We start from the raw sequence: 24,779 nt of genomic DNA, 5'->3' as shown, positions 1-24,779 counted from the left end.
AGATGAGTGATGGGGATACAGGAGGGCACTTGTGATGAGCACTGGGTATTATAATAAATGATGAACCCGTAAAGTCTACTCCTGAAACCAATATTGAACTGTATGTCAACTAACTAGAATTTAAATAAAAAAAATAGGGGCACCTGGGTGACTCAGTCAGTTAAGCATCTAACTCATGATTTCAGCTCAGGTCATTAGATCAAGCCCTGTGTTGGGCTCCATGCTCAGTGGGGAGTCTGTTTGAGATTCTCTCTCTTCCTTTGTCCCTCCCCCTGCTCATATGCTCACTCTCTCTCTCTCAAAATAAATAAATAAATGTCTAAAAAGGTAATAATAAAATAAAATGCAAAAAAAACCCTAGTTAGTTTCCCCTGGCTGTAAAACTCTCTTAACCTACCCTCCCCCTCCCCATGCCATTTTTTGAATCATTATTTAATCAAGATTTATTGACCTCTCAACTAGGAAAAATCATTTATTATCCTTTCATTAAACTCTAACATCTCTTCTTATTGCTCTTATCAGAGCTCTAATACTGTATTCGTTCATGTAAATTGTTTTTCTTTTCTCTCTCTCTCTTAGAGAAGGAACCCATGCAGCTAGAGGTCATGGTGTTTTAGTTCACTGCCTTAGTCTCTCACTGTCACAGTGCCTGGAATGCAGAATGTCTATACATATGGAGCAAGACATATGCATTTTACTACTGATTGAATGTAATAATAAGAAAAAAATATTTTTTTCTTCACTTGCCTTTTTAAATCAAAGCAATCCAAAAAAGTATGTCAGAGTAAACTGCTAAAAGCAGCTTTAAAAAATGCATGTTCTTTGCTTTCTGACTTGTTCCGCTGATACTGACAAATATCACTTTATAGCTGTGCTTTGGATTACACAGCATGCTGTGGGAATTTAATCCATTCTGAAAATTACTATGGACCTCCGTATAACTTGCCTATTGAAGTGTCTCTGGAGCCGGGTTGTGCATAATCTATTCTGTGGAGACTGACAACTGATTTGTCCCAAATCTCATTAATTTTCCTGTTTATATAGTCTTCAACTTTTTTAAATTCTTTTTTTTAAAGATTTTATATATTTATTTTAGAAAGAGAGAGAACAAGAGGAGGGGCAGAGGGAGAGGGAGAGAGAGCATCTCAAGCAGACTCTGTGTTGAGCACCAAAGGGCTCGATCTCACAATCCTGAGATCATGACCGGAGCTGAAATCAAAAGTCAGGTGCTTAACCAACTGAGCCACCCAAGCACCTGGAATCTTCAAATTTTTTTAAAAAGAAAGGTGGGCTTGGGGTGCCTGGATGGCTCAGTCAGTTAAGCGGCTGCCTTCGGCTCAGGTCATGATTCCAGGGTCCTGGGATCGAGCCTCGCATCGGGCTCCCTGCTCAGTGGGGAGCCTGCTTCTCCCTCTGCCTGCCTCTCTGCCTACTAGTGCTTCTATCTCTCTGTCAAATAAATAAATAAATAAATAAATAAATAAATAAATAAATAAATCTTTAAAAAAAAAGTGGGTTTTAAATTTTTTTTTATTACCTTTCAAAATAAGGTGAGTAAATCCTCCTCTAAAAAAATCCCCAATGGAAGAAAAGAAAACTAAATAAAGCTTCCCTGTTGTGGCTATTTGTTCAGAGAGCCTTGAGTTAGAATGCTGGCTCCTCCAATTACCCACCCTTGACTGGCCTTGGTGAACTTATTCACAGCAGGACCCTCAGTTTCCTGAACAGTGAAGGTTATCACTAGACAGGGCTGGGAGGGCTATGCAAAGATGAGGAATATTATTTGTAAAGAGTGTAGTGCAAGATGGGATGCATAGTAGCCACAGAGTTCGTGAAAGCTTTCATCACGGTGCTCCTGCTGCTAAGTTTAGAGCTGGTATTCTGCTTTTCCACTAGTAACTAGGAAAACAAGGAAAAACATTGAGGGTATTATCTATATATTGTTTAAAACCAGGACTCCTATTTATTTCAAGTCTCCCCATCAGGTGGCAGGAAAAAAAAGTTGGATGTTAGGATTGCCAGTGATGCTAAATGACTCATTTATGTTTTTTAAGAGCTCACTTTCTTAATTTATTTTTGAGTTCACTGTGATTTGACTGGCAGGGGAATTAAATTAAACTAGAAAAAAGTCACCTTGACAAATGTAAAACATTCTGAAATATAAAATGGAGGCATATTTTGGAACAGAAATGGTAATACTATTGAATCTCCATGAACCATTTTGCTTTTTGTACTAGCTTTGGCATTATAGAGGTATACAATTTTAGACTCAGGAGGATACTTAGAAATAACTTATTTTGATCTACAGTTTTCTTTGAGGAAACTAAGGCTCAGGAAGGATGTTTTATTGAACTGAGCTGAGCATGGACTCCAGATTGTCTTAACCCCACTCCAGAATGGTTCTGAGAAATAGTTTAATTATTGTAAATGTTTCCAAAATATATCTAATTTATATCAAAACTTTTTTATGTTAAAGAAGTAGTCACTACTTTATTTGTGAATATTTTTTAAAGATCTTATTTTAAAAGTTATTTCTTAGAGATTTTGTTCTTTGCTACTATTTTGGATGAAAAACTATCTGGAAAAAATGGGGGTGGCATTATCTCCATTCACATGAATATAAATAAAATATACAAGCTGTTCGAATGATCATTTTAGAGATTCTTCCACTTTTACATTCAGAGCGTATTTACTGAAGCCATAGTATTTAAATATTTATTAAATGCTCAATAAAAATGTATTCGTCAGTTTTATAAAGTATTTTTATTAGAACTAGAATGAAGAGAGCATTGCCTGCCAGATTCTTGCACTGTATTTGGCAATTTAAGTAATCTCTCTGCCCCTCATTTTTCTGTCAGTATTCTAACAAAAATATTGTCCCAGTAGAAAGTCAAGGATTTTGTATTTAAACTATATTTTATAGGAAGGAAAATGAGAACTAATATCGGTTAAAATCTGCATTAGAGTAGTTCAATTGCTATAGCAAATAACTGCAAAACCTCAGTGGCTTTATACAATACAACTTATATCTTGTTCATGTCATAAGTCATGACAGATGTCCCAGGCATGTGATAACCCATTAGTGGGTTCAGTGGAGCATGGGATGTTCTCCCCACAGTTACTGGGAAGTTTCCATCGGGTGGTTTTACCAGCACCAGCACCTGGGACCTCAAAAAACTCCCAGCCAGCAGGAGGGGAATGCAAGAAGATAGGGATTTTGTGGGAAGTTTTATGACCTTACGTGGAGGTGGCATACATCACATCCACCCACATTCTAACGGCCAGACCTCAGTTATGTGGCTCTCCCTCACTGCAAGGAATGCTGGGAAGTGTAGTTTAAGTGCATACCCAGCGAGAACAAACAGATTTGATCAGCATCTGCCTGGACTCTGCCCACAGGTCTTCTTGGCTTCTGCATTACAAGAACAGACAAAAATATAGATTGCATTCTCTGAGTAAAGTGTCTCTCATTACCCTGCAATACTAGAATTTCTTAAAGAAAGTGTTACTAAAATATGTCAACATTTGAGCTACGCCTGATGACTCCAGTGAAGGTTTTTTTTTAAGTAGAGACAATTTGGCAGTATCTCTACAATCCTCATCCACCTTGATTGAAAAAAAAAAAGGTGAATAATTAAATCATCTGGATTTTAATTGAGTTTTTAAAGACCAAACATGGTGTTTGAAATTCTGTTTATTATCAGACCCTATGATAAGTGTTATTCCCTGCAACCATAAAAAAAAGAACTGTTGAATATAAGTCAGTATGCGGGTTCCAATGCCTTATGGTGAGAGATACATGCTGGGCAGTGGCCAGGAAACCAGTCTCTTTATCAGGTCTTTGCTAATTGCCATCTGTGTGACCTTGAACAAGATACGCAAAGGCTCTGAGCTCTTTTCACACCTGTAAAATGATTAGGATTATTTGTGTATTCTATCCTACTTCAATGTGCCTCATCTATTTTATTATTCTGTTAAGTAATATGCCCCATCTATCTTATTATTTTGTTAAGTAATATGCCCCATCTATCTTATTAAAACAGAGGTTTTATTCTGTGTGCCTTCTTCACACCAAACATAGACTTTCCAGTTTTATTTAAAACCACGTAATCTCCAGATGCCTGAGCTATGGTTCTTTCTCTATTTATATTTGAAGAGTTGACATCCCTTAGATGTTTGAATTGACAAAACTGACCCCAAATGACAGAGTTCACATGAGAGAGAAATAATAATAAAAAATTAAAAATTGGTCCAGCTCCCTGGTGTCCTTTTGTTGTGGAAACGTGGGAACCTGTGGCCTCTTTTCCCTGGAGACTTGGAGATAGAATAACAGAAGTGTAAGCAGAGGAACCTGGTGCTCACTTGGACTCATAGGAAAACCATGTCAGGCTGTCTGGGTCTGACCAGCTCCAGAGACCTTAGGTTTAAAAGACACCACGACATGCAATTAGCATCCAGGACAGGGTGACCGGGAAGGTGAGAGTTCTAGATTTGTATTGGGAAGAAGATGTGAGCAGCGGGAGACAGATTGCTTCACTCTGGGTTCTAAAGGGTGTCTGCTTTAAAACAAAAATAGACTAGTTCTGAGATGCTCCAGAAACAGGACTACCAACAACCAACAAATGGTGGTGCTTGGAGGGAGGCCGACTTGGGTTCTGTATGAGAGCTTTCTAGCAATTAAATATGTTCAAAAAGGAGCCAAACTTTCCCCGTGAGGTGAGAAGTCCCCCTCCCTGGAGCTCTCCTCCCAAAGGCATTGAGGGCCAGCTCAGTAATGACATACACACACCTTGCTTTTCATGAGCTGTTGCAACTGTGATTTCTAAGGTCTCTTTCAGCTTTAAATTTGTTGATTGAATCTAATGCCCATCTGATAATGCAATATAGTTCAGTGCCTCCTTCAGCACTTCAAATGTGCTGTCTTTCTGCCTAATTAATCTGCCTTGATCACCTTTCATTATTTCCGTTGTTCAGCAGTTGGAATAGAATGGAGGGGCTTTGATCCTGCTGATTAGGCCAATATGAGGGGACAATTCTGAAGCATTCTTTTTGTCCACAAAAAGCTCAAATGCTCATCAGCTACATGAGCTTTGGTCCCTTTGTCACCAGGCACCAAGTCCATATTTTGTAACCAAGGAATCCCTATGTGAAAGGGTGAAATTTTAGGATTTCAGAAATTCAGAAATTTCAGGAATAACTACAGTCACAAATCACATAGATAAAAGCCTCTTGTGTAAATCATCTGAATCATCTAGATGTGCGTAAAAACAAATGATATGGCAAGTTAGTTCTCATATATTACAAAAAAAGAAAAAAAGAAAGAAGGAAGGAAAGAAGAAAGAAAGAAAGAAAAGAAAATGAAAGGAAAGAAAGAAAGAAGAAAGAAAGAAAGGAAAGAAAGGAAAGAAAGAAAGAAAGAAAGAAAGAAAGAAAGAAAGAAAGAAAGAAAGAAAGAAAGAAAAAAGAAAGAAAGAAAGAAAGAAGGAAAGGAAGAAAGGAAGGAAGGAAGGAAGAAAAGCTCTTATGTTCTTCCAGGAAAATGGTGTGACCGGTCATATTTCCAAATAATACTCATTTTCCCGGGCAAATAACTTGTTTTCTGATCTGTCAGCAAGTCGGTTAGAAACATATATGGGTTCACAAAAATAATTTTAGCTAACTCATGTTTGTCATTGAGGGTTGTTGCTTTGTGGCATGGCCCGGGTGCTGGGTGAGAGTGGAGAGGTGGGGGGAGAGGCTATGAGTCATGGCCTACGATGGGGTTAGATCCAGGAATGAAGGCTAATTAGCTAACTGACCTGGGTGACGCATGCATGAATTCATTCATCCTGTCTGTTCTCGCTGAGGACTCTCTTAGATACTGAGGACCAACATGAAAGATACAGTCTTTAGTCTTAAGAAACTGTTATAGTCCGGTGGGGGAACCAGACATATAAATCAACGATTGCATGATCTTCCTAGCCAGAAAAGAGGCAAGTCTGGAAAGAGGATAATGCTGTCAGTTTTAATGTGTGTGGTCTACTAGATGGCCATATGTAAAGGTCCATCAGTGCAATAGTGTTTTCTTTGTCTCTAGAGCTTAGAGGGATTTTCAGGTGTTGGAGACTTACAAGAATCCTTTGTACCATTTCTCTTTTTTTCAAAGATTTTATTTATTTATTTATTTATTTATTTATTTATTTATTTGAGAGAGAGAGAGAGAGAGAGAGGGAGAACAGGAGAGGAGCAGAGGGAGAGAGACAAGCAAACTCCGTGTTGAACACAGAGCCCAACGTGGCCTCAACCCCATGACCCTGAGATCATGACCTGAGCAGAAATCGAGAGTCAGGCACTTAACTGACTGAGCCACTGGACTGAGCCACTGATCCACGCCCCTCCTCTATACCTTTTGTGTTGAGAGAGTAAATGTTGATGAGGAAGAGTGAGTCAGAGAAACTGGGAAAACTCAGTTTCTGGTGGAGGACAGATTTGGTGGTAAAAGCCATCAGACCGGGGAAGCCAAGTCTTTCTAGGTGGCTCAGGGCCCCCATACAGGGATGCAGAGGGAGAAGAGTAAGGTAGAAGCCGGAGAGACAAGTGTAGATCCAGAGATAGCATAAAGAGGGGAAATTCTGAGAAGGAACTTCAGAATTAGCAGCATGAAGCGTGATAAGATTGGAAACCTGGAGAGAATATTTTGGTCATGAAATGATTGCTCCTAGTCTCTTATCCTTACTTGTCTTTCTTTAACTTGAACACTGTAAGAAGTTTAAGACCATAATAGGCAAAGCACACAGTCTGAAAGATGAATGTAATGAAATCTACATGCATTTCTCACAGCAAGATTCCAGTTCAAGATCAGATTTCAGTGTAAGCATCAGATTTCATTTTTTTTATTTTCTATTTTTAAAAAGAGATTTATTTATTTATTTGAGAGAGAGAGCATGCACAGGCATGGGTGGGGGAGGGGCAGAGCATCAGATTTTACATCAATAGTTGACACTCAGTCCTTCATTCCACAGAGGATGACCACCTTCCACGTAGTTAGCCCTGTGCTACATGCTAAGGCTGTAAGAACTTAGATCTGAAAAAACTAGGATCCCACCTAGAAATTTACCACAGTGCCTAAGATTGACCTTGTTCAGGAAAGTTTATGGTACTAACATCAGTTTTCTTTTTCAGGCTTTAAGAAAACGTTGAAATATATGGATAGAGATAAATAGCTCCTGATTCCTCTGAGTAGATTTCTTTGAGGTTTTGATATGAATTCATGTATATATTTCTTAGTCTGATTATCTGCTTTCCATTTGTTTATTTGCAACAGCTATTTTGGAGATTTTCATAGTATTTTAATTAGAAAATGCATTTTATAGGAAGCTTCTCATGAATCTATGTAGGAAACTAGGTTTATTCCCAAACAAAATTCTCAATAGTACATTCACAGTTTTCTTCCGGAGTTTTCAGCTTTGCCTTCTGTCTGGGAGGCAGATGTTAAGGTACATCCACACACAAGTCCGAGTAGCACAATTTCTTCCATCCTTTTGTTCAAGTTTCTCTAAATATATCTGCCAGAATTCACTGAAGACTAACCTCTGGGACTTGAAAACAAAGAAGGAAGAAAGAAAAAAAAGACTCCTTTTTGTTTCCAAAGCTGTATTGGGCTTTTATTTAGTTGAGGTTTGAGACCTAAGTGACACTTCCCTAGTATGTGTATGCAAGTAATTTGAATGAGAACAAAGAAACTGCTGTTGGTGGAGGTGCTTTGACACAAATCCCCAGCCTTTCATATTTAAAATGTTACCCAAACCCACAGGAAAGAGATTGGATCCAATGTTATGTGTAAGCATTTTTTTTTAGTTTGGTTAGTTTCAGTTCCAGCGGAAGAAGACTGTGTGTGTGTGTGTGTGTGTGTGTGTGTGTGTGTGTGTGTGTGTGGTGGGGGGAGGGAGAGATAGTAAATGCTTAATATTGGTAGTGGAAAAAAATATAAAAGTTGATAATAAAAGCAAGCATCTCAATGTTCTGTTTGAAATCTGGAAGAGAAGGTAAAGTGAAACAGATGGGTCATTAGGCTTTGAGGCTGTGACATTTGGAAGCCAGAGTTACATTTTCCTTGAAACTGTGAATAAACAGCTTGGAAATAAGTCTATGATGTTCTTTTCTGAAACTGGTTTTATTCCATTTGACTCAGGGCATTGAAAAGCAAGTGTTAGTTAAATTGTCTTGCTGTAATTATTATGCAGGAATGTAGCACTTTTTAAATATTCTTACTTCCTATTTTCTATTTTAGTGTAACTATGACTTAGGCTTATATGAGGCCCATTTAAAGGCCAGGAATCTTTCTGAGGTTGTTATTATAAGACTACCCTCTTGGTTTAAGTTTTATCTCATAGAATAATATTCATGACATGTGTTTACACAACTGCATAGCTTCTTGGAGCTAGAAGGAACTATAGCAATGTGCATATAAATGAAGAGCAAACAAATGAGAACAGGCAAAGGCTATTTATTCAGAGCTTGCTATAGCAAGGCAGTTAGCCACCATCACTTATAATTGCAGAGATTTGAAGGCAGGGAGAAGAGTGAGAAAGCTTTGTGGGAAAAACTTACTGGAAAATGGGCTAGACTTCAGATATGTCCCAAATGGAGGCTGTTGGCATGGGGAGGCAAACAAGCAAGCAAGGCCAACCAGGAAGGCATCCTCTGTGACTGGATAGGGATGCAGATTTGATCCTCTCTGGTGGTCCTATGTTGGAAGCAGGGGCAAAATTCGGGAAGCTGTCAGTTATTAAATCCTGGCTGCTTTGAGCCAACTGTCAGACAGGTTATTGTTTGGCTACCTGGACTGGTCATTAGAGATAGTAGTCTGACTTCCTATAAGTCTGACTTAAGGAAAGTAGATTGGATTTCTGGGCTCATTACTGTAGATAATGGGTTGGAGTTCTATTTTCATATGTGGCCTGGCAATTTTCCATTTGTGTTTCAATCTCTCAGTGATTATCTAGATCCAGATGTAGAAAGATTAAATAAATTCATAACGGACACATGGCTACAGTTTATTTAAATTATAATATCTTTTACATGTGTGGCACTACTTAGTTTCAAAAATATTTTAAAATCTAGAATATCATTAGATCCTTCCAGTTACATTGGAGAGCTTAGACCGGGCTGGTGTTATCTCTACTTTGTAGTTAAGAAAACATGAGACTCCAAGAGGAGAACCCAAGTGCCCAGTGAAGTGGGTTTACCAGCCCATGACCGTGTCAGGCCTGCAAAGCTGGGCCACTCAGCTGATCTCCCCTAGGGCTTCTGACTACATTATAGACCTTTTCGGTCTCTGCACCACAGATTCAGGTACTGAGGTGCCAAAGTGGGGCATTTGTATTCTCACGCTGCTGCAAGTTGATGAGTATTTGAACCTAAATATAAAGAAAGCCAAGCACAGATTCTCTGAACCATTTCTGTGATTTTTTTTTTTCACTGCAGTCTTTCCCAATAATTCCTCATTTGAATGAAACTTTCAGCTTGGGGAATCTTACAACCTGTGATTGTTAGATAATCAGATTTTTGAAAATACTATTAGCTTCATGTTACTTGGATATATTTATAACACTTGCTTCATTCTCTTATTCCATTAGGAACGCTGTACTTCCTACACACATCAGAAAGATGCCTGAGGAGTTGAGAAAACTACTAAATAAAAAAAAATTAATTAAGTACCGATTGAGCAGTATGCAAGGTGCTAAAGACATCAATGGGAAAACAAAACAAAACAAAACAAAACTTAGTCCCTGCTTCCAAGAACTCAGGGCCTTTTGGGAAGAACAGGCACATGGAAAGATGATACAAAACACCAATGCAGAGATGACCAAATCCCAGCAAGAGGTGGGGATGTGAGTGGAGGAGGCTTCGGAGGATACTTAAATTGAGTAACCAGGACTGAGGAGCCTTCCTGGGACAAAGACGAGATACAGAGATATTCAAAGCAGATGAGGTAGAAGGTGGTAGCACGAGAACAGCCTTGTTTGAGTTGGAAGTGGAGTGGGGAGGAAGAAGGTCCAACCGATCCTGTAGCGTTCCTTGAATACAATGTTCAGGTGGGAAGTGATGAAATCTGAGAGGAAGGGAAGAATGACATGGTGGGTAGTCTTGTGGGTCATAGTAAGGAGATTAGACATAATTGTGTGGGTAACAGGAGGCTTCTGGAAGGATTTTAGTCAAGCCTACATTACAAACGGTTTTGCATTTTTTGTTTGTTTTTGTTTTTAAACACTTCTCAATGTGCATTATAGAATGGGTATCACATCCATTCCCTGAGACAACACTGTTTTGAACGTCCCAAGCGGTTATCACTCATAAACCATCTTTACTACATGTGTTTTTAAACACTTCTGTATATGTGTAACAGAATGGCTATTAAATCAATTCGCTGAAAAATACACTTGGTTAGATTTGCATTTTAAACAGATCATTTTGGCAGTATATGGAGCTCAGACTTTAGAGAGATAAGGATAGAGAAGAGGAGACAAGCTGCAATAATTCAAGGACAATGATTAGAGTTAGAACCAAAGTAATTAAGATAGATGTGATACAAAGTGCAACAGAAGGGAATGCAAGATATTCACGAATAAAATCTGCAGAATCTGCTGACTGATAGATTTAGGGAGTAAACAGTTAAGGAAAGGGAAATACAAGCATCTAGCTTGGGTGGTTGGCTGGACAGGACAGGAGGAACTATTGGTATAGTAAGAAGTGGTGTCAGTCCAATGCCTGAAATGTTAAATCTGTGTTATCCATGGGGCATCCAGATGGACTCACCCAGCAGGCAGTTGGATAAATGAGTCTAAAGCCCAGGATAATGATCCAGGCTTGTGATAAACTATTTAGAAATCACTAATAATCCTGGAAAATAAAATCACAGGAAGAGTATATATAGAATGAGAAGAACTGTGGCTAAGTTAGCATCTTGGGGACAACATGTAAGAGATGCTTGGAGGAAGAGAACATATGAATGGCAAGGAAATGGTGTTGGATTTAGAACACAACCCGGGAAGATGGGCCATTATTGAAGCCAAGAGAATTGAAGATATAAATGAAAGTAATCAAAGAGTTGTCAAATGTCTTAAAAATGTTTTCTAAATTTGCCAACTAGAAGGCACTAGGTGAGCTTAGCAAAAGCAGTTTTAGCAGAGTGGTGGGCTGAATTGATGAATTCGGAGTGGGTGGAGGAATGAATGGAAGATGAGACAGTAAAGACTGTGAGTCTAACATGCTCTTTAAGAAGTTTCCTTGAAGTTGAGCACAGGTTCCAATGAGAAAACTCTTTCCCAATGATATTAACCTACACACCTCAGAAAAAAAGGCCCCGTGTGATCTCTGTCCCTGTTAAGTTTAAATGTTGTAATCTCCAACACACTCCCAAGTTGATAAAAATATATTGAAAGCATTTGAGAAAATTGTTCTTTAATGTTTTAAAGGAATCTGGGAAGGATTCAACTTTCGTTTAACAGAATGTAATTCTGGTTAATACACAGAATCGACAGAGGAACTGAAAATCCGAAGCCACAGCACAGAGCCATTACCAAAGTTGGACAGCAAAGAGAGAGGGCATCATGGGGCGTCTTCCAGAGAGCCTATCAAAGCTCAGGAATGGGATGGAACACCAGGACCGCCTGTGGTCACCAGTAGACTGGGAAGATGCTCTGTGAGCCCCACCTTGTTAGCAGGAAACCACAGCTCAGGTAAGAAAGATAATGATCTTTCAGGTGCAATTATCACTTAGAGAAGCATAACCACGGGTAGAGCTGCCTCTACTCATAGAGACAGCATAAGTAGCCCTTCACACAAAGGGACGAGACAACATGTTGGACCACTCCAGGGAACGTTGTCCACATGGATGGTAGAGAAGTGAATAGTGCTTCTTGGAGCTGTACAATGAAGCAGCTCTGACAGCTCGAAACATCTTGTACTAAGTTTTACCCAAAGCATCTAGAGGCCTCATCAAAACAAGTTTTAATTTATAAAGTTTAAGTGACTTAGAGTTTATGCCTCCTGTGCTTCAGAAAAGATTTTAGGCAACTGGGAAAAAATGAAAGTGAGAATATATGGGTAAAAAAAACTGTCTGAAGACAGTAAAGAGAATAGATATCATGAGGTATGTACAGTAATGATCTGAATGCTGTAGCTGGACCATGGGCATGGTACTAAATTTCCAGATCTAAGTCAGAAGAGTTAGAACATTTTAATCGAACACACCTTTAGATTTCACAAGTTGAAATTAAAACCTGCAGTGCAATTTTGCATTGTTAATAGATAAATATTATGAAACATCAAGTTTTTAAAAGCAGCATATGTTTGCTTTGAAGTGATTTATCTACATGATGGACTCACAGAGAGCTGTCAATTGGAAGAAAAAAACAAATAATCAAGTGACCTCCTGTAGTTTTCAGGTTTCTATCCCTTAAGAATGTTAGGGTTCTAAAGGAAAGACCAATCCTTTAATTTTCTTTTCAACTCTGATACTCATCTTGGAAAGCAGTTTACATGCATTTAGCCTGTGGACTCTCTGGCAGTCATGCACAAGTTAAAATTGGAACAGGATGAATGATCTCTGTATTTGGGAAGGGATGTTTCTAGAATAGGACCCAGGCAGAGACAGAGCAGTAGCTTTCCCAGACTTAAAATGTAACTTATTTCATGATGAAGCCATAAAAATCTTGGAAAAGAGACAAATGAATGTAGCAGAAAGTAAAAATTTATTTTTGTTAGTAAAGTATAAACATCTATAGGTATATGAGAAGATTTGTGCATTTTGTCAAAAAGAAAAAGAAGCATAGGAAATAAATGATATTTTGTAGAAAAAAACACCTCTCCCAAAGAAGGTTGACATCACGATTCAGTTGGGACTTAGGATTAACTTGAGGCTTATTAGTAGTATTTTTTAATTATTTAAATTTGTACCAGTTTGATCAAAAAATATAAATAATATGTACTTCTATTGTGACTAGAGATATAAAACCAAAAGCATTACCTGAATATCTTTAGGTAACAGCCACTGTTCTAGTGTCTGAGAGCACAGTGATGAATAAGACATCCTTGCGTTCGGGTGCTCAAAGTCAAGTGAAAGACAGACAAACATCACAATACAATGTGTTATATACAACTAATATGTGAAACAAAAAAGAAATCAATTAACTTTTCCTGGGTGTGTATGATTTTGGCAAGAACAATCAGGGGGTTTTCGTGGGTAAAATAATAACTGCTTTAGGATGTTAACATTTGTGCTGGAGCTTGAGACATCAAGAGGGGCTCCCCAGGAGGATGATGGAGAAGTCTGCCTTCTGGATGAACACCTAAAATGCTATGGGATGGAGCATACTGTGTTTGCAGTGAAAGGTGGGGGAAAATTGACTGAAGAAATTGCAAAGTAGGTTGGTACCAGAAAGCAAGAATCCTGAAGGGCCTGTGTATTACCCAGAAATGCTTTCAGCAACAAAATGCCAGTTAACAGTGGCTTAAGTAATAATGGCTTCTGTTAACTCCCCTAGCACTCACTCTGGAGGTAGGCAGCTTTAGGTATTTTGCAACTGTTCAATGACGTCATTGAGGACACAGGGACTTTTTGTTTTTGTTTTTTGTTTTTAATTCTGCCCTTCTGCTACCCTTGATGATTTTTTTTCATGATCATGAGCTGACATTTCTGGGCATCATGCCTCAGCAAAGAGTCCCTTTCATCTAGTTGGTCTAAACTGGGAAACATGTCCTCTGGACCCATAACTCAGTGAAGGGGAATGGGATTTCCGTGAGTTTATAGAGGGCCCTTCTTTCTCTTAAAAACCTTCTGCTTCTACTGGGAAATGAAAGCAACAGTCTATATTCTTAGGGAGAAAGGGAAGACAACATTGCATAAGCAATGGACAGTATCTGCCACATCATGATTAGGTTTTGAACACTATGTGGTAGATATTTTGTAGTCCTTTAAATATTGTTCAGATGGGTACAATGCAATTCAGTTTTCATCATGAATGATCCGTGATGGCTCCAAAGCTTCAAGAAGGGGTGACTGGGAGGCCGTTTACTAAAATACGAGTTGTCAAGGTGAGCTGTGCACCACAGGTTAGGTGGGAAAGTCAGGACTTAATTTTTGACTATGTTAGGTTGGAAGTGCTCTGGGACATCTAATTAAGAAGCTAGTAGACACTTGGAATTACAGGTCTGTAGCTGAAGAGATTTAGCAGTATTACAGACTGGGGCTAGAGACCTCTGGGGTGGTTAGAACCCCAAGACCGGATGATGCTGGACTAGAAGAGCAGGAAACTGAGATGAGAAGGAAAAGGAGATTGCACCTTGGGGAACGCAAACATGTTCAAGGGTGGGCAAACGGAGAAGAATACGTAAAATAAATGAGAATGAAACAATTAGATGGCTCCACAATTAAACTTTTACGGAACATTTGGAAAGGTGCATAAAATGGGCAAATTGTAATGTGTTTTTGACACTGTAGTGACTCTTTCAAGAAATTTAGAGTGTAAACAGAATTTATAACATACTTTCACTTTCTTCCACTGCAAAATCCCAAAGCATCTCTTTGGCCTTAGGACATCTAAAATCTGCTCTCCTGGGTCTTTCAGCTGTGTTTGTAGGGCAGTAAATTGTCTACTGACCAGAAGAAATGACATAAATATCTTCAGTCCTTCAACACTCTCCATCTTAGGTGATGAAAGATGTAGACAAAGCAGAAGAAGAAGAAGAAGAAGAAGAAGAAGAAGAGATTTCTGGTACAATTTTGCTAAAGACATTTTTGTATCTCTATTAAAAGTAATGTGAAATGCAGGGGCAAATGTGGAATCCCATATATAATAATGTCAGTTAAGGTTTCTTATGTGCCAGAGAAACTATCAACATGAACACTCAAGGAGCGCCCGGGTGGCTCAGTCCGTTAAGCGTCCGACTCTTGATTTCAGCTCAGATCATGATCTTGGGGTTGTGGGATTGAGCCCCACACTGGGCATCACACTGGGCATGGAGCCTGCTTAAGATCCTCTCTCCCCTTCTCCCGCTGTCCCTTTCCCCACCCCCAGTTCATGCTCTCTCTCTCTTAAAAAAAAATGAACACTCAAAAGAGCATTACAATTAATTAAACTTTCAGAAGTCAGTCCCTCCCAAATATGTCACAGCAATTTTATCTATTAAATCTACCCTTGAAAGGAGAAAAGAAAAAAATATTTGTTATGTTAGTAGCTTCAATGTTTCTAAAAAGAAATAACCTAAAATGTGCCGATTCTATACTAGAAAATGCCATAGCTTCACTACCAAATATGTATAAAATTAGAATATCTGAAGTTTACTCACCTTTGGTGTTTTCATCAAAGGATGCCCTAGCTAGAGGGTACTCATCAGTGAGATGGCCTTTGTCCAGAGTAGGCAAGTAACTAGTGAAGGGCGCATTTTGGACTTGCTGCTTTGAAATGGAAGTCAGTGTTTACTCTTTTCCTTTTCTTCACACCTCGTCTGCATTATTCTCTCCTTGCCACTGGGTCACTGAACTGCTAAGCCCCTACCAGAAACACTAGAACTGCAACCAAGAATCCTCCTCTGTAGTAACAGAGGTACCCAGGTGCACACCTAACACTAGAGAGGAAAGAGGGTTTCACCTGTTCCAGCTTTCAGCACCCCAGTCTGTCAACTTTCTGCCTCTGGTTTTCTCGCTCTCTCTCAATCTCTCTCTCACACACACACACACACACACACACACACACACACACACAAACTGCTACCAGTCACAGACTATTGCTTTACCAAATGTAGTTTAGCCACTTGGAATGGCTGCTCTTAACAGCTCTTTTGAGGAATGGAGGAATTGCTGGAGTAAAGTGAAGGAATGTGTCAGGAGATCTCAATTCTAATTAACATTGCCACTGGTTGCTGTGGAACTCTATTAAAGTCACTGTTGTTTAGTAAATCGGAGATTCCCCAGAGGGTGATTCCTGAAGGTGGTGGCGATCTGGGACCCAAATGCTCATGAAAATAATGGGAAAAAGTGGAAGTTATACAAGTAAATAGAGTATTCACAAAAATTCGGATTTCAATCCCTGAATCAATCAACAAATAGTTTCTAAGCAGCTTGTACCCAACTCTGTAATGGTTTCGGGGGGATAAACACTCACACACAGGGTATATAAAGCACAGACACACATAGGGTATATAAAACAAGGTCTTCGCCACTCGAAGATCTTACTATGCTTCTTTATGATACAAAACTATTGAACATAAATTAATTAGTATAACTAAATGTATTTTCATAGTTGTCTACTGTTTACTGTAGATTACTATTCAGAGAAGAGAAAATTAGTGCAGGCTTGAAGAAAGACGGAGGACTTAATGGAGACCTGGAGTCTTAAACCAAGATTATGTCAGATCTTTTTAAAATTAATTTTTTAAAATATTTTATTTCTTTATTTTTGCAAGGAAGTGTGAGCATGACCATGGGGGAGGGGGAGAGGGAGAAGCAGACTCCCTGCTGAGCAGGGAGCCTGATGCGGGACTTGATCCCAGGACCCTAGGATCATGACCTGATCCGAAGGCAGATGCTTCACCAACTGAGACACCCAGGTGCCCCGAAAATAATAATAATTATTATTAATTGGGTAGAGATGCAAAGAGAGCTTTCCACATGGGGTGAAGAGGTTGAGCAAAGATGGAGGCAAACCTCTTGTGGCTTGGCCTTGCCAGGCTAGACTGAAGAAGCATTTTTGGAAGTAAATTTGGAAGGCCTTGGCTAAACTCTATGTGGAAAAGTCTTGAAAAGACCTCAGCTTCTGTGTGTTCAACATGTCTGTTTCTGCCATTTTGAGGAGGTCCAACATGAGATGCGAACTGAGGTGCCAGGAGGACTGGCTGTCATATTAGTGAGTAAATTAAGGAAGGTGCCTCCTTCAAAACAGACGTGCTTTGTTTGCACATTCCATACATAGGAATGTTCTTGACTTCCACAAAGGAAAGTATTTTCCCCATTTTTCTGGAACTTGAAGCCCATTTGGTGTAAGTTATATATTTCCACATTTGTTAGAAGCTTAGACATGGAAAAATATTTCTCCATTGCAGAGAAAATCCATTGCATACCAGTAAACATCTGACTGAATGATGGAAATGCAGGTGACCTGGAAAGCATAGGGGCCTCTCAAGGGGCCAGAAGCTATTCAGTACCAACTGATGCTCACCACGAGAACTTTTTCCTGCAAATTTCACGATTTAATTGCTCTTATGTGAAATCTCCCAATTTTTAAATACAGCTCAATTTTCAGGAAAAAGAAATGAATCGAATAGTTTACTTCCTCTGACTGGGTAAGACCTAAAGTCTGCCAATTTGTCTTTTCTGGCTTGTAAAGTCAAGCAGTGACATTCCACTGGGTGGAGGCGTAGACTTGACCCTGAAACAGAGGTTGGGTTATAGTAGAAGCAGCAGGTGCCAATAGGCATCCTGCCTTCCTGGCTTTTATTTTTCAGAAGCTGCATCTCCTTGAGAAGGATGAGCTATTGGTATGAATGAGGATTAGAGAGTGGTAAATAGCTTTTTATTTTAAAGATTCTATTTATTTTAGAGAGTGCATGCACAGGAGTGGGGGACGTGGGGAGGGGTGGAGGGAGGAGCAGACGGAGAAGGAGAAGCAGACTCCCTTCTGAGCAGGGAGCCCATGGGGTCCCAACCCAGGACCCTGGGATCATGACCTGAGCCGAAGGCAGACGCTTAACTGACTGAGCCACCTAGGAGCCCTGAGAGTGGTAAATAGCTTTTGATGATCAAGAAGGGAGGGGAAGTTTTGTTTTGTTTTTTTTTTTTTTAACTTTACAGCAGAAACAGAGGAATGGCATTCTGTGAATTGAAAGGACTAGCAGCCTATCCCTTCGTAGCATCCTGGTAAATTGGCCTGGCCTCTGATTGGGAGGGCGGGAAGGTGGACTAGAGTTTGCCTGGGGTTTCTAGTAAGGCTGGACTTTATGCTGTATGGTCCCAAATTCCCAAATATGGAATGCTGTACTTTAAGGGGCTCTTAATGCCTGGAAAAGAGACTCCCTCATGATGACCAGTGTGGTCTGAAGACTAAAAGAGCCATCTTATATATTCTGCTCTGCAGAACAATTCCGGGCCTTTTTATGACCCATTGCAGGGAAACATTTTCCACCACCATTCCTGAGTTAGCCCTTCATGTCCAAGAAGAGTCCTGTGCACACAAGTTCAGGGAAGCAAGAACATATATAGATTTGATTTCATTTAAAGAAAACAAAGAAATGTGCCATTTCTCACACACCACATTTGTAGAGTGAATTTTATGTGACTAATAAAAGCATACATAAAGTATAAGATAGTGGTTAAGCACTGTGATTTGGACATCCAGTAGATCTAGATTTAAATTTGAAATCTGTTTTTTTTTTTATTAGTGATAACATTGGGTATGTCCCGTCATGTCACCAAGCTCCATCATAAAATATAGACGATAATAGTATCTAACTCATAGATGCTATTGTGAAATAGAAGTGAGAATTAAATGAGACAATGTATTAACACCCTTAGCATGGTATCTGGAGCACAACAGATACTAAGTAAATATTAGTTATCACTATGATTCCAGACACCTTTTCAAATGTCTTTGTGAGAGAGCAGAATCACTGCTACCAGGTAACGCAGGGAAGTTTCCTGTAAGTAGTGGCATTTGAGCTGGGACTTGAGCTGAGATGAATTTAGACAGAGAAGAAAGCAAGAGAAGTGCAGCCAAAGTGGGGATCATGGGTTGTCTTGTTGGGGATGGTAAGAGCTCAGGTTGCAACCTGACCCCTTAGCACACCCATCCCCCAGACTAGGGTTCCTAAAACATGCACAATTCTACTTCATAGTCCAATCACCTCTTTGAAGATTGGGACGATCACAAAGACGTTAGGGTGTTAGCCAAAGGCCTAAGCCTGGATGCCTGCCAAGGAGCTGTAGCTGAATGGGGGCCATTTAATATAAGCAACAGAAAACTGGGATTCAGCAAGGGGAATGATGGTTAAATCCGAGAGTGTAGTCTTTGAATACTGCATTTTTACCAGTTGATTTTTAAGAAAGATGTTTTCCTCTTGAAAATTCTGAAACAGATTTACTGGACTCTACTTGATAATGTTGGAATCAATGACTCACTTTGCTGATAAACTTTCCAGCAGCTACAACTCAAAAACATTCAGGATTCAGTGCTCCATATCAAGGAAGAGTCCCCAAGCACACAAACTGAGAGACATTGAGCAGCATCAAATTGGGTGGCGGGACTGGGAATTGTGGAACAGTATTTACTATCATAATTCCTGGCAAAACACTAAATCTATGCAGTTTTCCTCTCTCTTTAATTTTTTTTTCTTCAGCTAAGACAGCAGAAGAGATGATTTATGGTACATGTGTTACGTCCAGCCACAAATGAAAACAGAATTAGTCCCGAAAGTCACGGGTCCAGGGCAAAGGACCAAAACGGACTGTTTTGGTATGAACAAGGCTCCACACCTAACGTGGGGCTTAAACTCACAACCCTGATATCAAGAGTCGCATGCTGTATGGACGGAGCCAGCCAGGTGCCGCGCCCCCCACTCTCTAATATTTTTAGTGCAAGTAAACCATGCTTTGCAACAATGTTAATAAATTAATATTTTGGTGGGAATGATTTGAGGAAATTACGTAACACTGCTGTGTCCCTGTTTTTTCTAGCTTTTTAGGAAAGATACAGGAAACCTCACTGTGTGGGTCATTATGAGGGTTAAGGTCATGATCCCAGGGTCCTGGGATCGAGTCCCGCATTGGGCTCCCTGCTCCTTGGGAGCCTGCTTCTCCCTCTGCCTCTCTCTCTCTCTGTCTCTCAAGAATAAATAAATAAAATCTTTAAAAAATTAAAAAATGCATAGAAATTCCTGGTATAAAGCTGGCTTATAATAGTTTGTAGGCCCACAGTTTATTCTGTTACCATTCAATTTTACTGGAAAGGTTTCAGATTTTTTTCTAAGACCAAGACCGAATGTTTCCTTTGGAAAGTGTAGCTAATTGCAAATAGGATACAGGGTTTTCTCTAGATACGCATAATGTACCTGGCTCCAGGACCACTCTTAGTGCAATAGCCCATGCTTCATTTATTTGTGCACTTTCTAACAAAGATTTTAGGCCAGTGCCATGGCTGTTTTGGGGTTCCCCTGAGTCTATATTCATAAATTTTGGAGAAAGGATCAGGTGCAGGCTTTAAGACTTGGTTACTGCATTATACAGAGTTATCAAAAGAAATTTTAATCTCTCTCACAGTGTTTCTGTTTTGTTTAGTAGCAATCAATGGGATTTAAAATCATGTTGGCAAGGATGTGGGAATCACATGAAAATACTGGTATCTCCAAATGTGCACATATCCTTCTGTAAATACCTGACTTGACATTCATTCATCCATTCATTCATTCATTCCCTTGGTATTTATTTTCTAAGGAGTATTTTCTTCAACATCTCCTCTGTCGTTGCAGGGGCTAGGTGCAGAGGGGCAGAGTGTGCAAGGCAAATATGGTAGACGAGACCCACATTCCCAGTGCATAGCCTAACAGGGAAGACAGAAAACAAAATAAAAGATTCTTATAAATGTTATGAGGGGCAAATACTAGACACGGTGACATGATTTATTCTCTGGTGTTCAGACAGGCTTCCTGGAGAAAGTGATATTAAATTTGATACTGGCATGACAAGTAAGTGCCAGGAAGTAAGAGAGGTAGAGTGTTCCCTAGAGCTCACTCACTGAAGTGTGGCTGAAAAGGATTTACTTTTAGAACTTGATTATTATTAAACATTTTGATATGGCTACATAATTCCCAAACTATACCTTCTTCTCTTTCTTCCATTTCTTCACATGGTCTGGCACCTTTGGGACACAGTTTTGGATCCAGTACCCTCCTTTCCTTGCATGCACGCCCTTTGCAATGTGCTTTCAGAGCTCCTTATCAAGAAGTAAGGACTGTTTCTTATTCCTTGAATCTGGGTTGGCCTTGGGTCTTGTATTGACCAGCTGAATGAGATGGAAGGGGCTGTGTGTCAGTTCTGAGCCTCAGCCTCAAGAATGCTTCTACTCGTTCTTTTCCAATCCCCCCACTGCCATATAAACAAGCCAGAGCTAGCCTGCGGGAGGAGGAGATACATGGAGGAAAGCCAAGAGTCTTCAGCCTTCAGGCTGCCAACCCTCAAACATGTGAGAAAGCATAAGATGACCTAGTGGAAACACCTCCTTGAACCACAGCTGACCACAGATGACAAGTGAGCCCAGACCAGAAGAATACCTCAACCCATTCATGGACCCATGAACAAAACTAAATCAGTGTTGTTTTAGGTCACTGAGTTTGGGTGTAGCCTAAAATAATTCACTGACATAGATACCACGGTCTGTTTCAATTTTGCTGATTTCCGTCAAATGGAAATGCTTTATTATGATGTTTATATGAGCAGAGCATGCTCATTGAAACACAGAAAGTCAAGGTAAAAAGTGAAGATCCACTCTCCCACAGTTTGCTTCACCATCCCATGTTTCAAAGAAGCATTTTTAACTGCCATGGTTTTGCCGTCAAGGAGCTATGTATTGCTAGGAACCATGAGTTCTCCCTCATTTTTGCTATGCCACAAGAACAAAAAAAAAACCAATCTGGTGGAGTTCAGGCCCCCACCATAATTTGGGCTTTGCTGTAGGATGTTGACTAACTTCCTGCTTGGCTCCCCAGCAGCCCTCAGCAGCTGTGGGCTTTAGTATCTACGACCCTCCAGGCTGTCATTCTGTATAGTGGGCTTAGGCACCAGAAGACAGCTCTCCACATCTGCTCTCCTTCTCAGTTATAATTGGGTGCATGATTATTTCCTCCGGGAACACCAGCCAGATCTGGTTGCTAGGTTCTGCACAGTATTTTCCACTCTAGAGTTTAACGCTCTCTTTCCTAATTCTCGTAGTAAACACATAACAGTATTCTCATTTGGAGAGCCTTCGGAGAGCAATGTAAGTCATATCCCCAACAGCCCACTTTTATTTCTCTGTGGAAAACTGTGACTTCTGCCTGCTAGAATTTGTGATCACCAGAGAAATCGTTTTGTTTGTATTTCTCCTGATACTAGTGATACAGCTTTGAGAAACAGCCAGAAAAAGGGGAACGTGGGGAGAGTTAACCATTTTAAATAGGCAGAATGTGTCTTTACAGGGTTTGAAGGCAAATAAACAGGGTATAACATGCGGAAGGATAATTAAAAAATGATACAAGGTAATTACTCTCACATTGCAAGGCAGAAAGCTAGACCACAGAAGCCGAACTTGCAAAAGAAGTTATCAAAATGAATTTTGTTGTCCTTAAGTGACCTCTCATCTCTAGCCTAGGAAAAGTGGTTGCAGGTTGAGAGGCTAGACACTGTGTGTGTGTGTCTGTGTGTGTGTGTGTGTGTGTGTGTGTGTCTGGGAAGAGAGAAACGAGTCTCCACCTTTGATAGAAAACTTCCCGGTGATAATCAAGGGAGGGAAACGAATGGGACTACTTGGAAATCTCGCTTCTGGCTTCTAGTCATTGAGGAGACACGGTAAAATAAAAATGCAAAAGGTTAGCTGAATGGCCTATGACCAGAGCAGAAAGCTGCCTGGCAAGTCACTCTCTGGCCACTGATGGTGCATTAAAGATGTGCATAAAGTGTGTTTCCCATGGACCATATTAGGCCACAGAGAGCAACCTGGGGGTGGCTTTGGTCATGTGACTGCCCAGAGTGGCAGGGACTCTGTAGGACATAGCTCAAGGTGCCTGACAGGATGTCCGGAGGGCAGACAGCAAGGGGATCTACAGGGGAGAGAGAGCCAGTCAAACGGGGCCTTCCAGGTGCACCCCAAGAAGAAAGGTGTTCACTTCTCTTTCCATCCCTATAACCAGAGAGTGAGAAATATCAGCTCATTCTGGTGTCAGTGAACACCTTCCCTCCCCCCTCACCTCAACATCTTCCTCTCAGCCCCTTTGAAGGCAGACATGGTGGGGACCAAGTTAAGGGCAAGTTAGGGGTAAGCACCTGGAGATGAGGTAGAGAGAAAGGTGGTCTCCTGTGTGCCAAACACAGGGCTAAATGGGCCAGGAGAGAAGTTCCTTGAAACAAAATTCAAAATTGTAATTAATGTAAAAAACTAGGCATTTGAATTATTATTCCAATAAGACTTTTTTTTTTTTTTTTTTTTTGAAGAAAAAAAAAATTAATTTTCAAAATATGAAAAGGAAAGTTCTGGGAGTTGGCCTAGGGCTTATCCAAAAGGCAAGAAACAACTGCCCGCCACCCCACAGCAGGTTGGATCTGGTTTGTGGGGGAGAAAAGAAGAACATTGCTTTCTGATTATATCTGAGTTCCTCTGTGTTCTAGTTAATATTTAAGTATACAAGTTTAAAAAAAAAACCAGAACCTGATGTAATTACAAAGTGTGCTCTAAGAGTACTGCAAATTATATATAAGCTGAATTATGGAATTTAAGTTTATCGCTTTTATGGATCATTTGTGACCCATTTAAAATAATGCCTTATATTGGGGAGCCTGAGTGGCTCAGTTGGTTGAGCATCTGAATCTTGATTTTGGCTCAGGTCATGATCTCAGGGTCATGGGATTAAACCCCATATCGGGCTCCATGCTCAGCAGGGAGTTGGCTGGAGATTCTCTCTCTCTCTCTCTCCCTCTGCCCCTCTCCTACTCATGCGCACACATGCACGCTCTCACTCTGTCTCTTTCAAATAAGTAAATCTTTAAAAATTAAAATAAAATAATGCCTTATATTTATATGCCATGTCTTAGCTCTTAAAATACTTTTATAAGTGCTATCTTATTTGATCATCACAAAAACCTGTACATCTATGGCCCGGTGTTATGATCGGATTATTTAGGTGACCAAACTGAAGCTCAAGAGAAATCAGGTAAATTGCCCAGATGCATTGGTATGTGGCAGGTTCAAATCAAGAAGTGGATTTCAGGCTTCTGACCCTTAGTATAGCTCTCTTCCCGTGATTTAATCAGGCTGGGTCTCCCTCTTTCTACCTCCATGCTCGTGAATTCATTAATATATTCATCCCTTCATTTATTCAGCTAATTTTCTCGATACAAAGTTATCAAGCATTGAACATGTGCCAATGGGGGAAATTGCCATTAAAAACAAAAGTTAAAAATGCAATTACAATCTGTAACCAAAGCCAACGAGAAAAACACCGCACTTCCTCTTGAGTGTGTTACACATTATCTGGGTGACACGGGAGTGGAGGTGTCAGGTGGATTAGGAGCGAGAGCAAGGCAGTGTGGTGAGAGGAAGCTGAGGACCTGATGAGAGCGAGGCCCGGCTGCCCACATCACTGATTCTGGTCTTACCTAAGAAAGACAGGAAGCCATTTATGGATTGTAAACTTGGAGACTGTGTGATCAGATTTACCAAGTCAGCTAATGTATCATCATCCTAAACCAAGGGAAACAGAATTATGAAGATAGATACGCTGCCCCAGATAACCTGCCTCATAAATCCAAAGAAGAAATGTTTTCTGTGCTCTCTAGTCCATGAAATTCCTCTATTCCCATAACTAAGTGAGAGGTGTTTATAACTGATTGTTTTGATCTATCTAAAAATTCATTCTTGAGCACCTGAGCCAGCATGTCACACTCCCCCCCGCAAAAAAACTTCAACATTATGTGTGCTTGCTTTTCTTTTTTTTTTTTTAAGATTTTATTTGTTTTTTTGAGAGAGAGAATGAGAGATAGAGAGCACGAGAGGGAAGAG

At 40.0% G+C, this 24,779-nt stretch overlaps 1 protein-coding gene across 1 annotated transcript in view; it reads left to right on the top strand.

Moving 5' to 3' along the window:
• NYAP2 (neuronal tyrosine-phosphorylated phosphoinositide-3-kinase adaptor 2) overlaps nucleotides 1-24,779 on the top strand; it is a 255,859-nt gene that overhangs the window by 177,719 nt on the left and 53,361 nt on the right. Inside the window, exon 6 of the mRNA XM_025886855.2 lies at nucleotides 11,514-11,720. Coding sequence (XP_025742640.2) covers nucleotides 11,514-11,720 — 207 coding nt within the window. The remainder of the gene's footprint in view (nucleotides 1-11,513; nucleotides 11,721-24,779) is intronic.

Source organism: Callorhinus ursinus, unplaced genomic scaffold, assembly GCF_003265705.2.
Source record: "Callorhinus ursinus isolate GAN/ISIS: 27379988/994484 unplaced genomic scaffold, GSC_fseal_2.0 scaffold2, whole genome shotgun sequence".
NCBI lineage: Eukaryota > Metazoa > Chordata > Mammalia > Carnivora > Otariidae > Callorhinus > Callorhinus ursinus.
The sequence above is the reverse complement of the archived record's forward strand: the minus strand, read 5'-3'. Positions and strand labels throughout refer to the sequence as shown.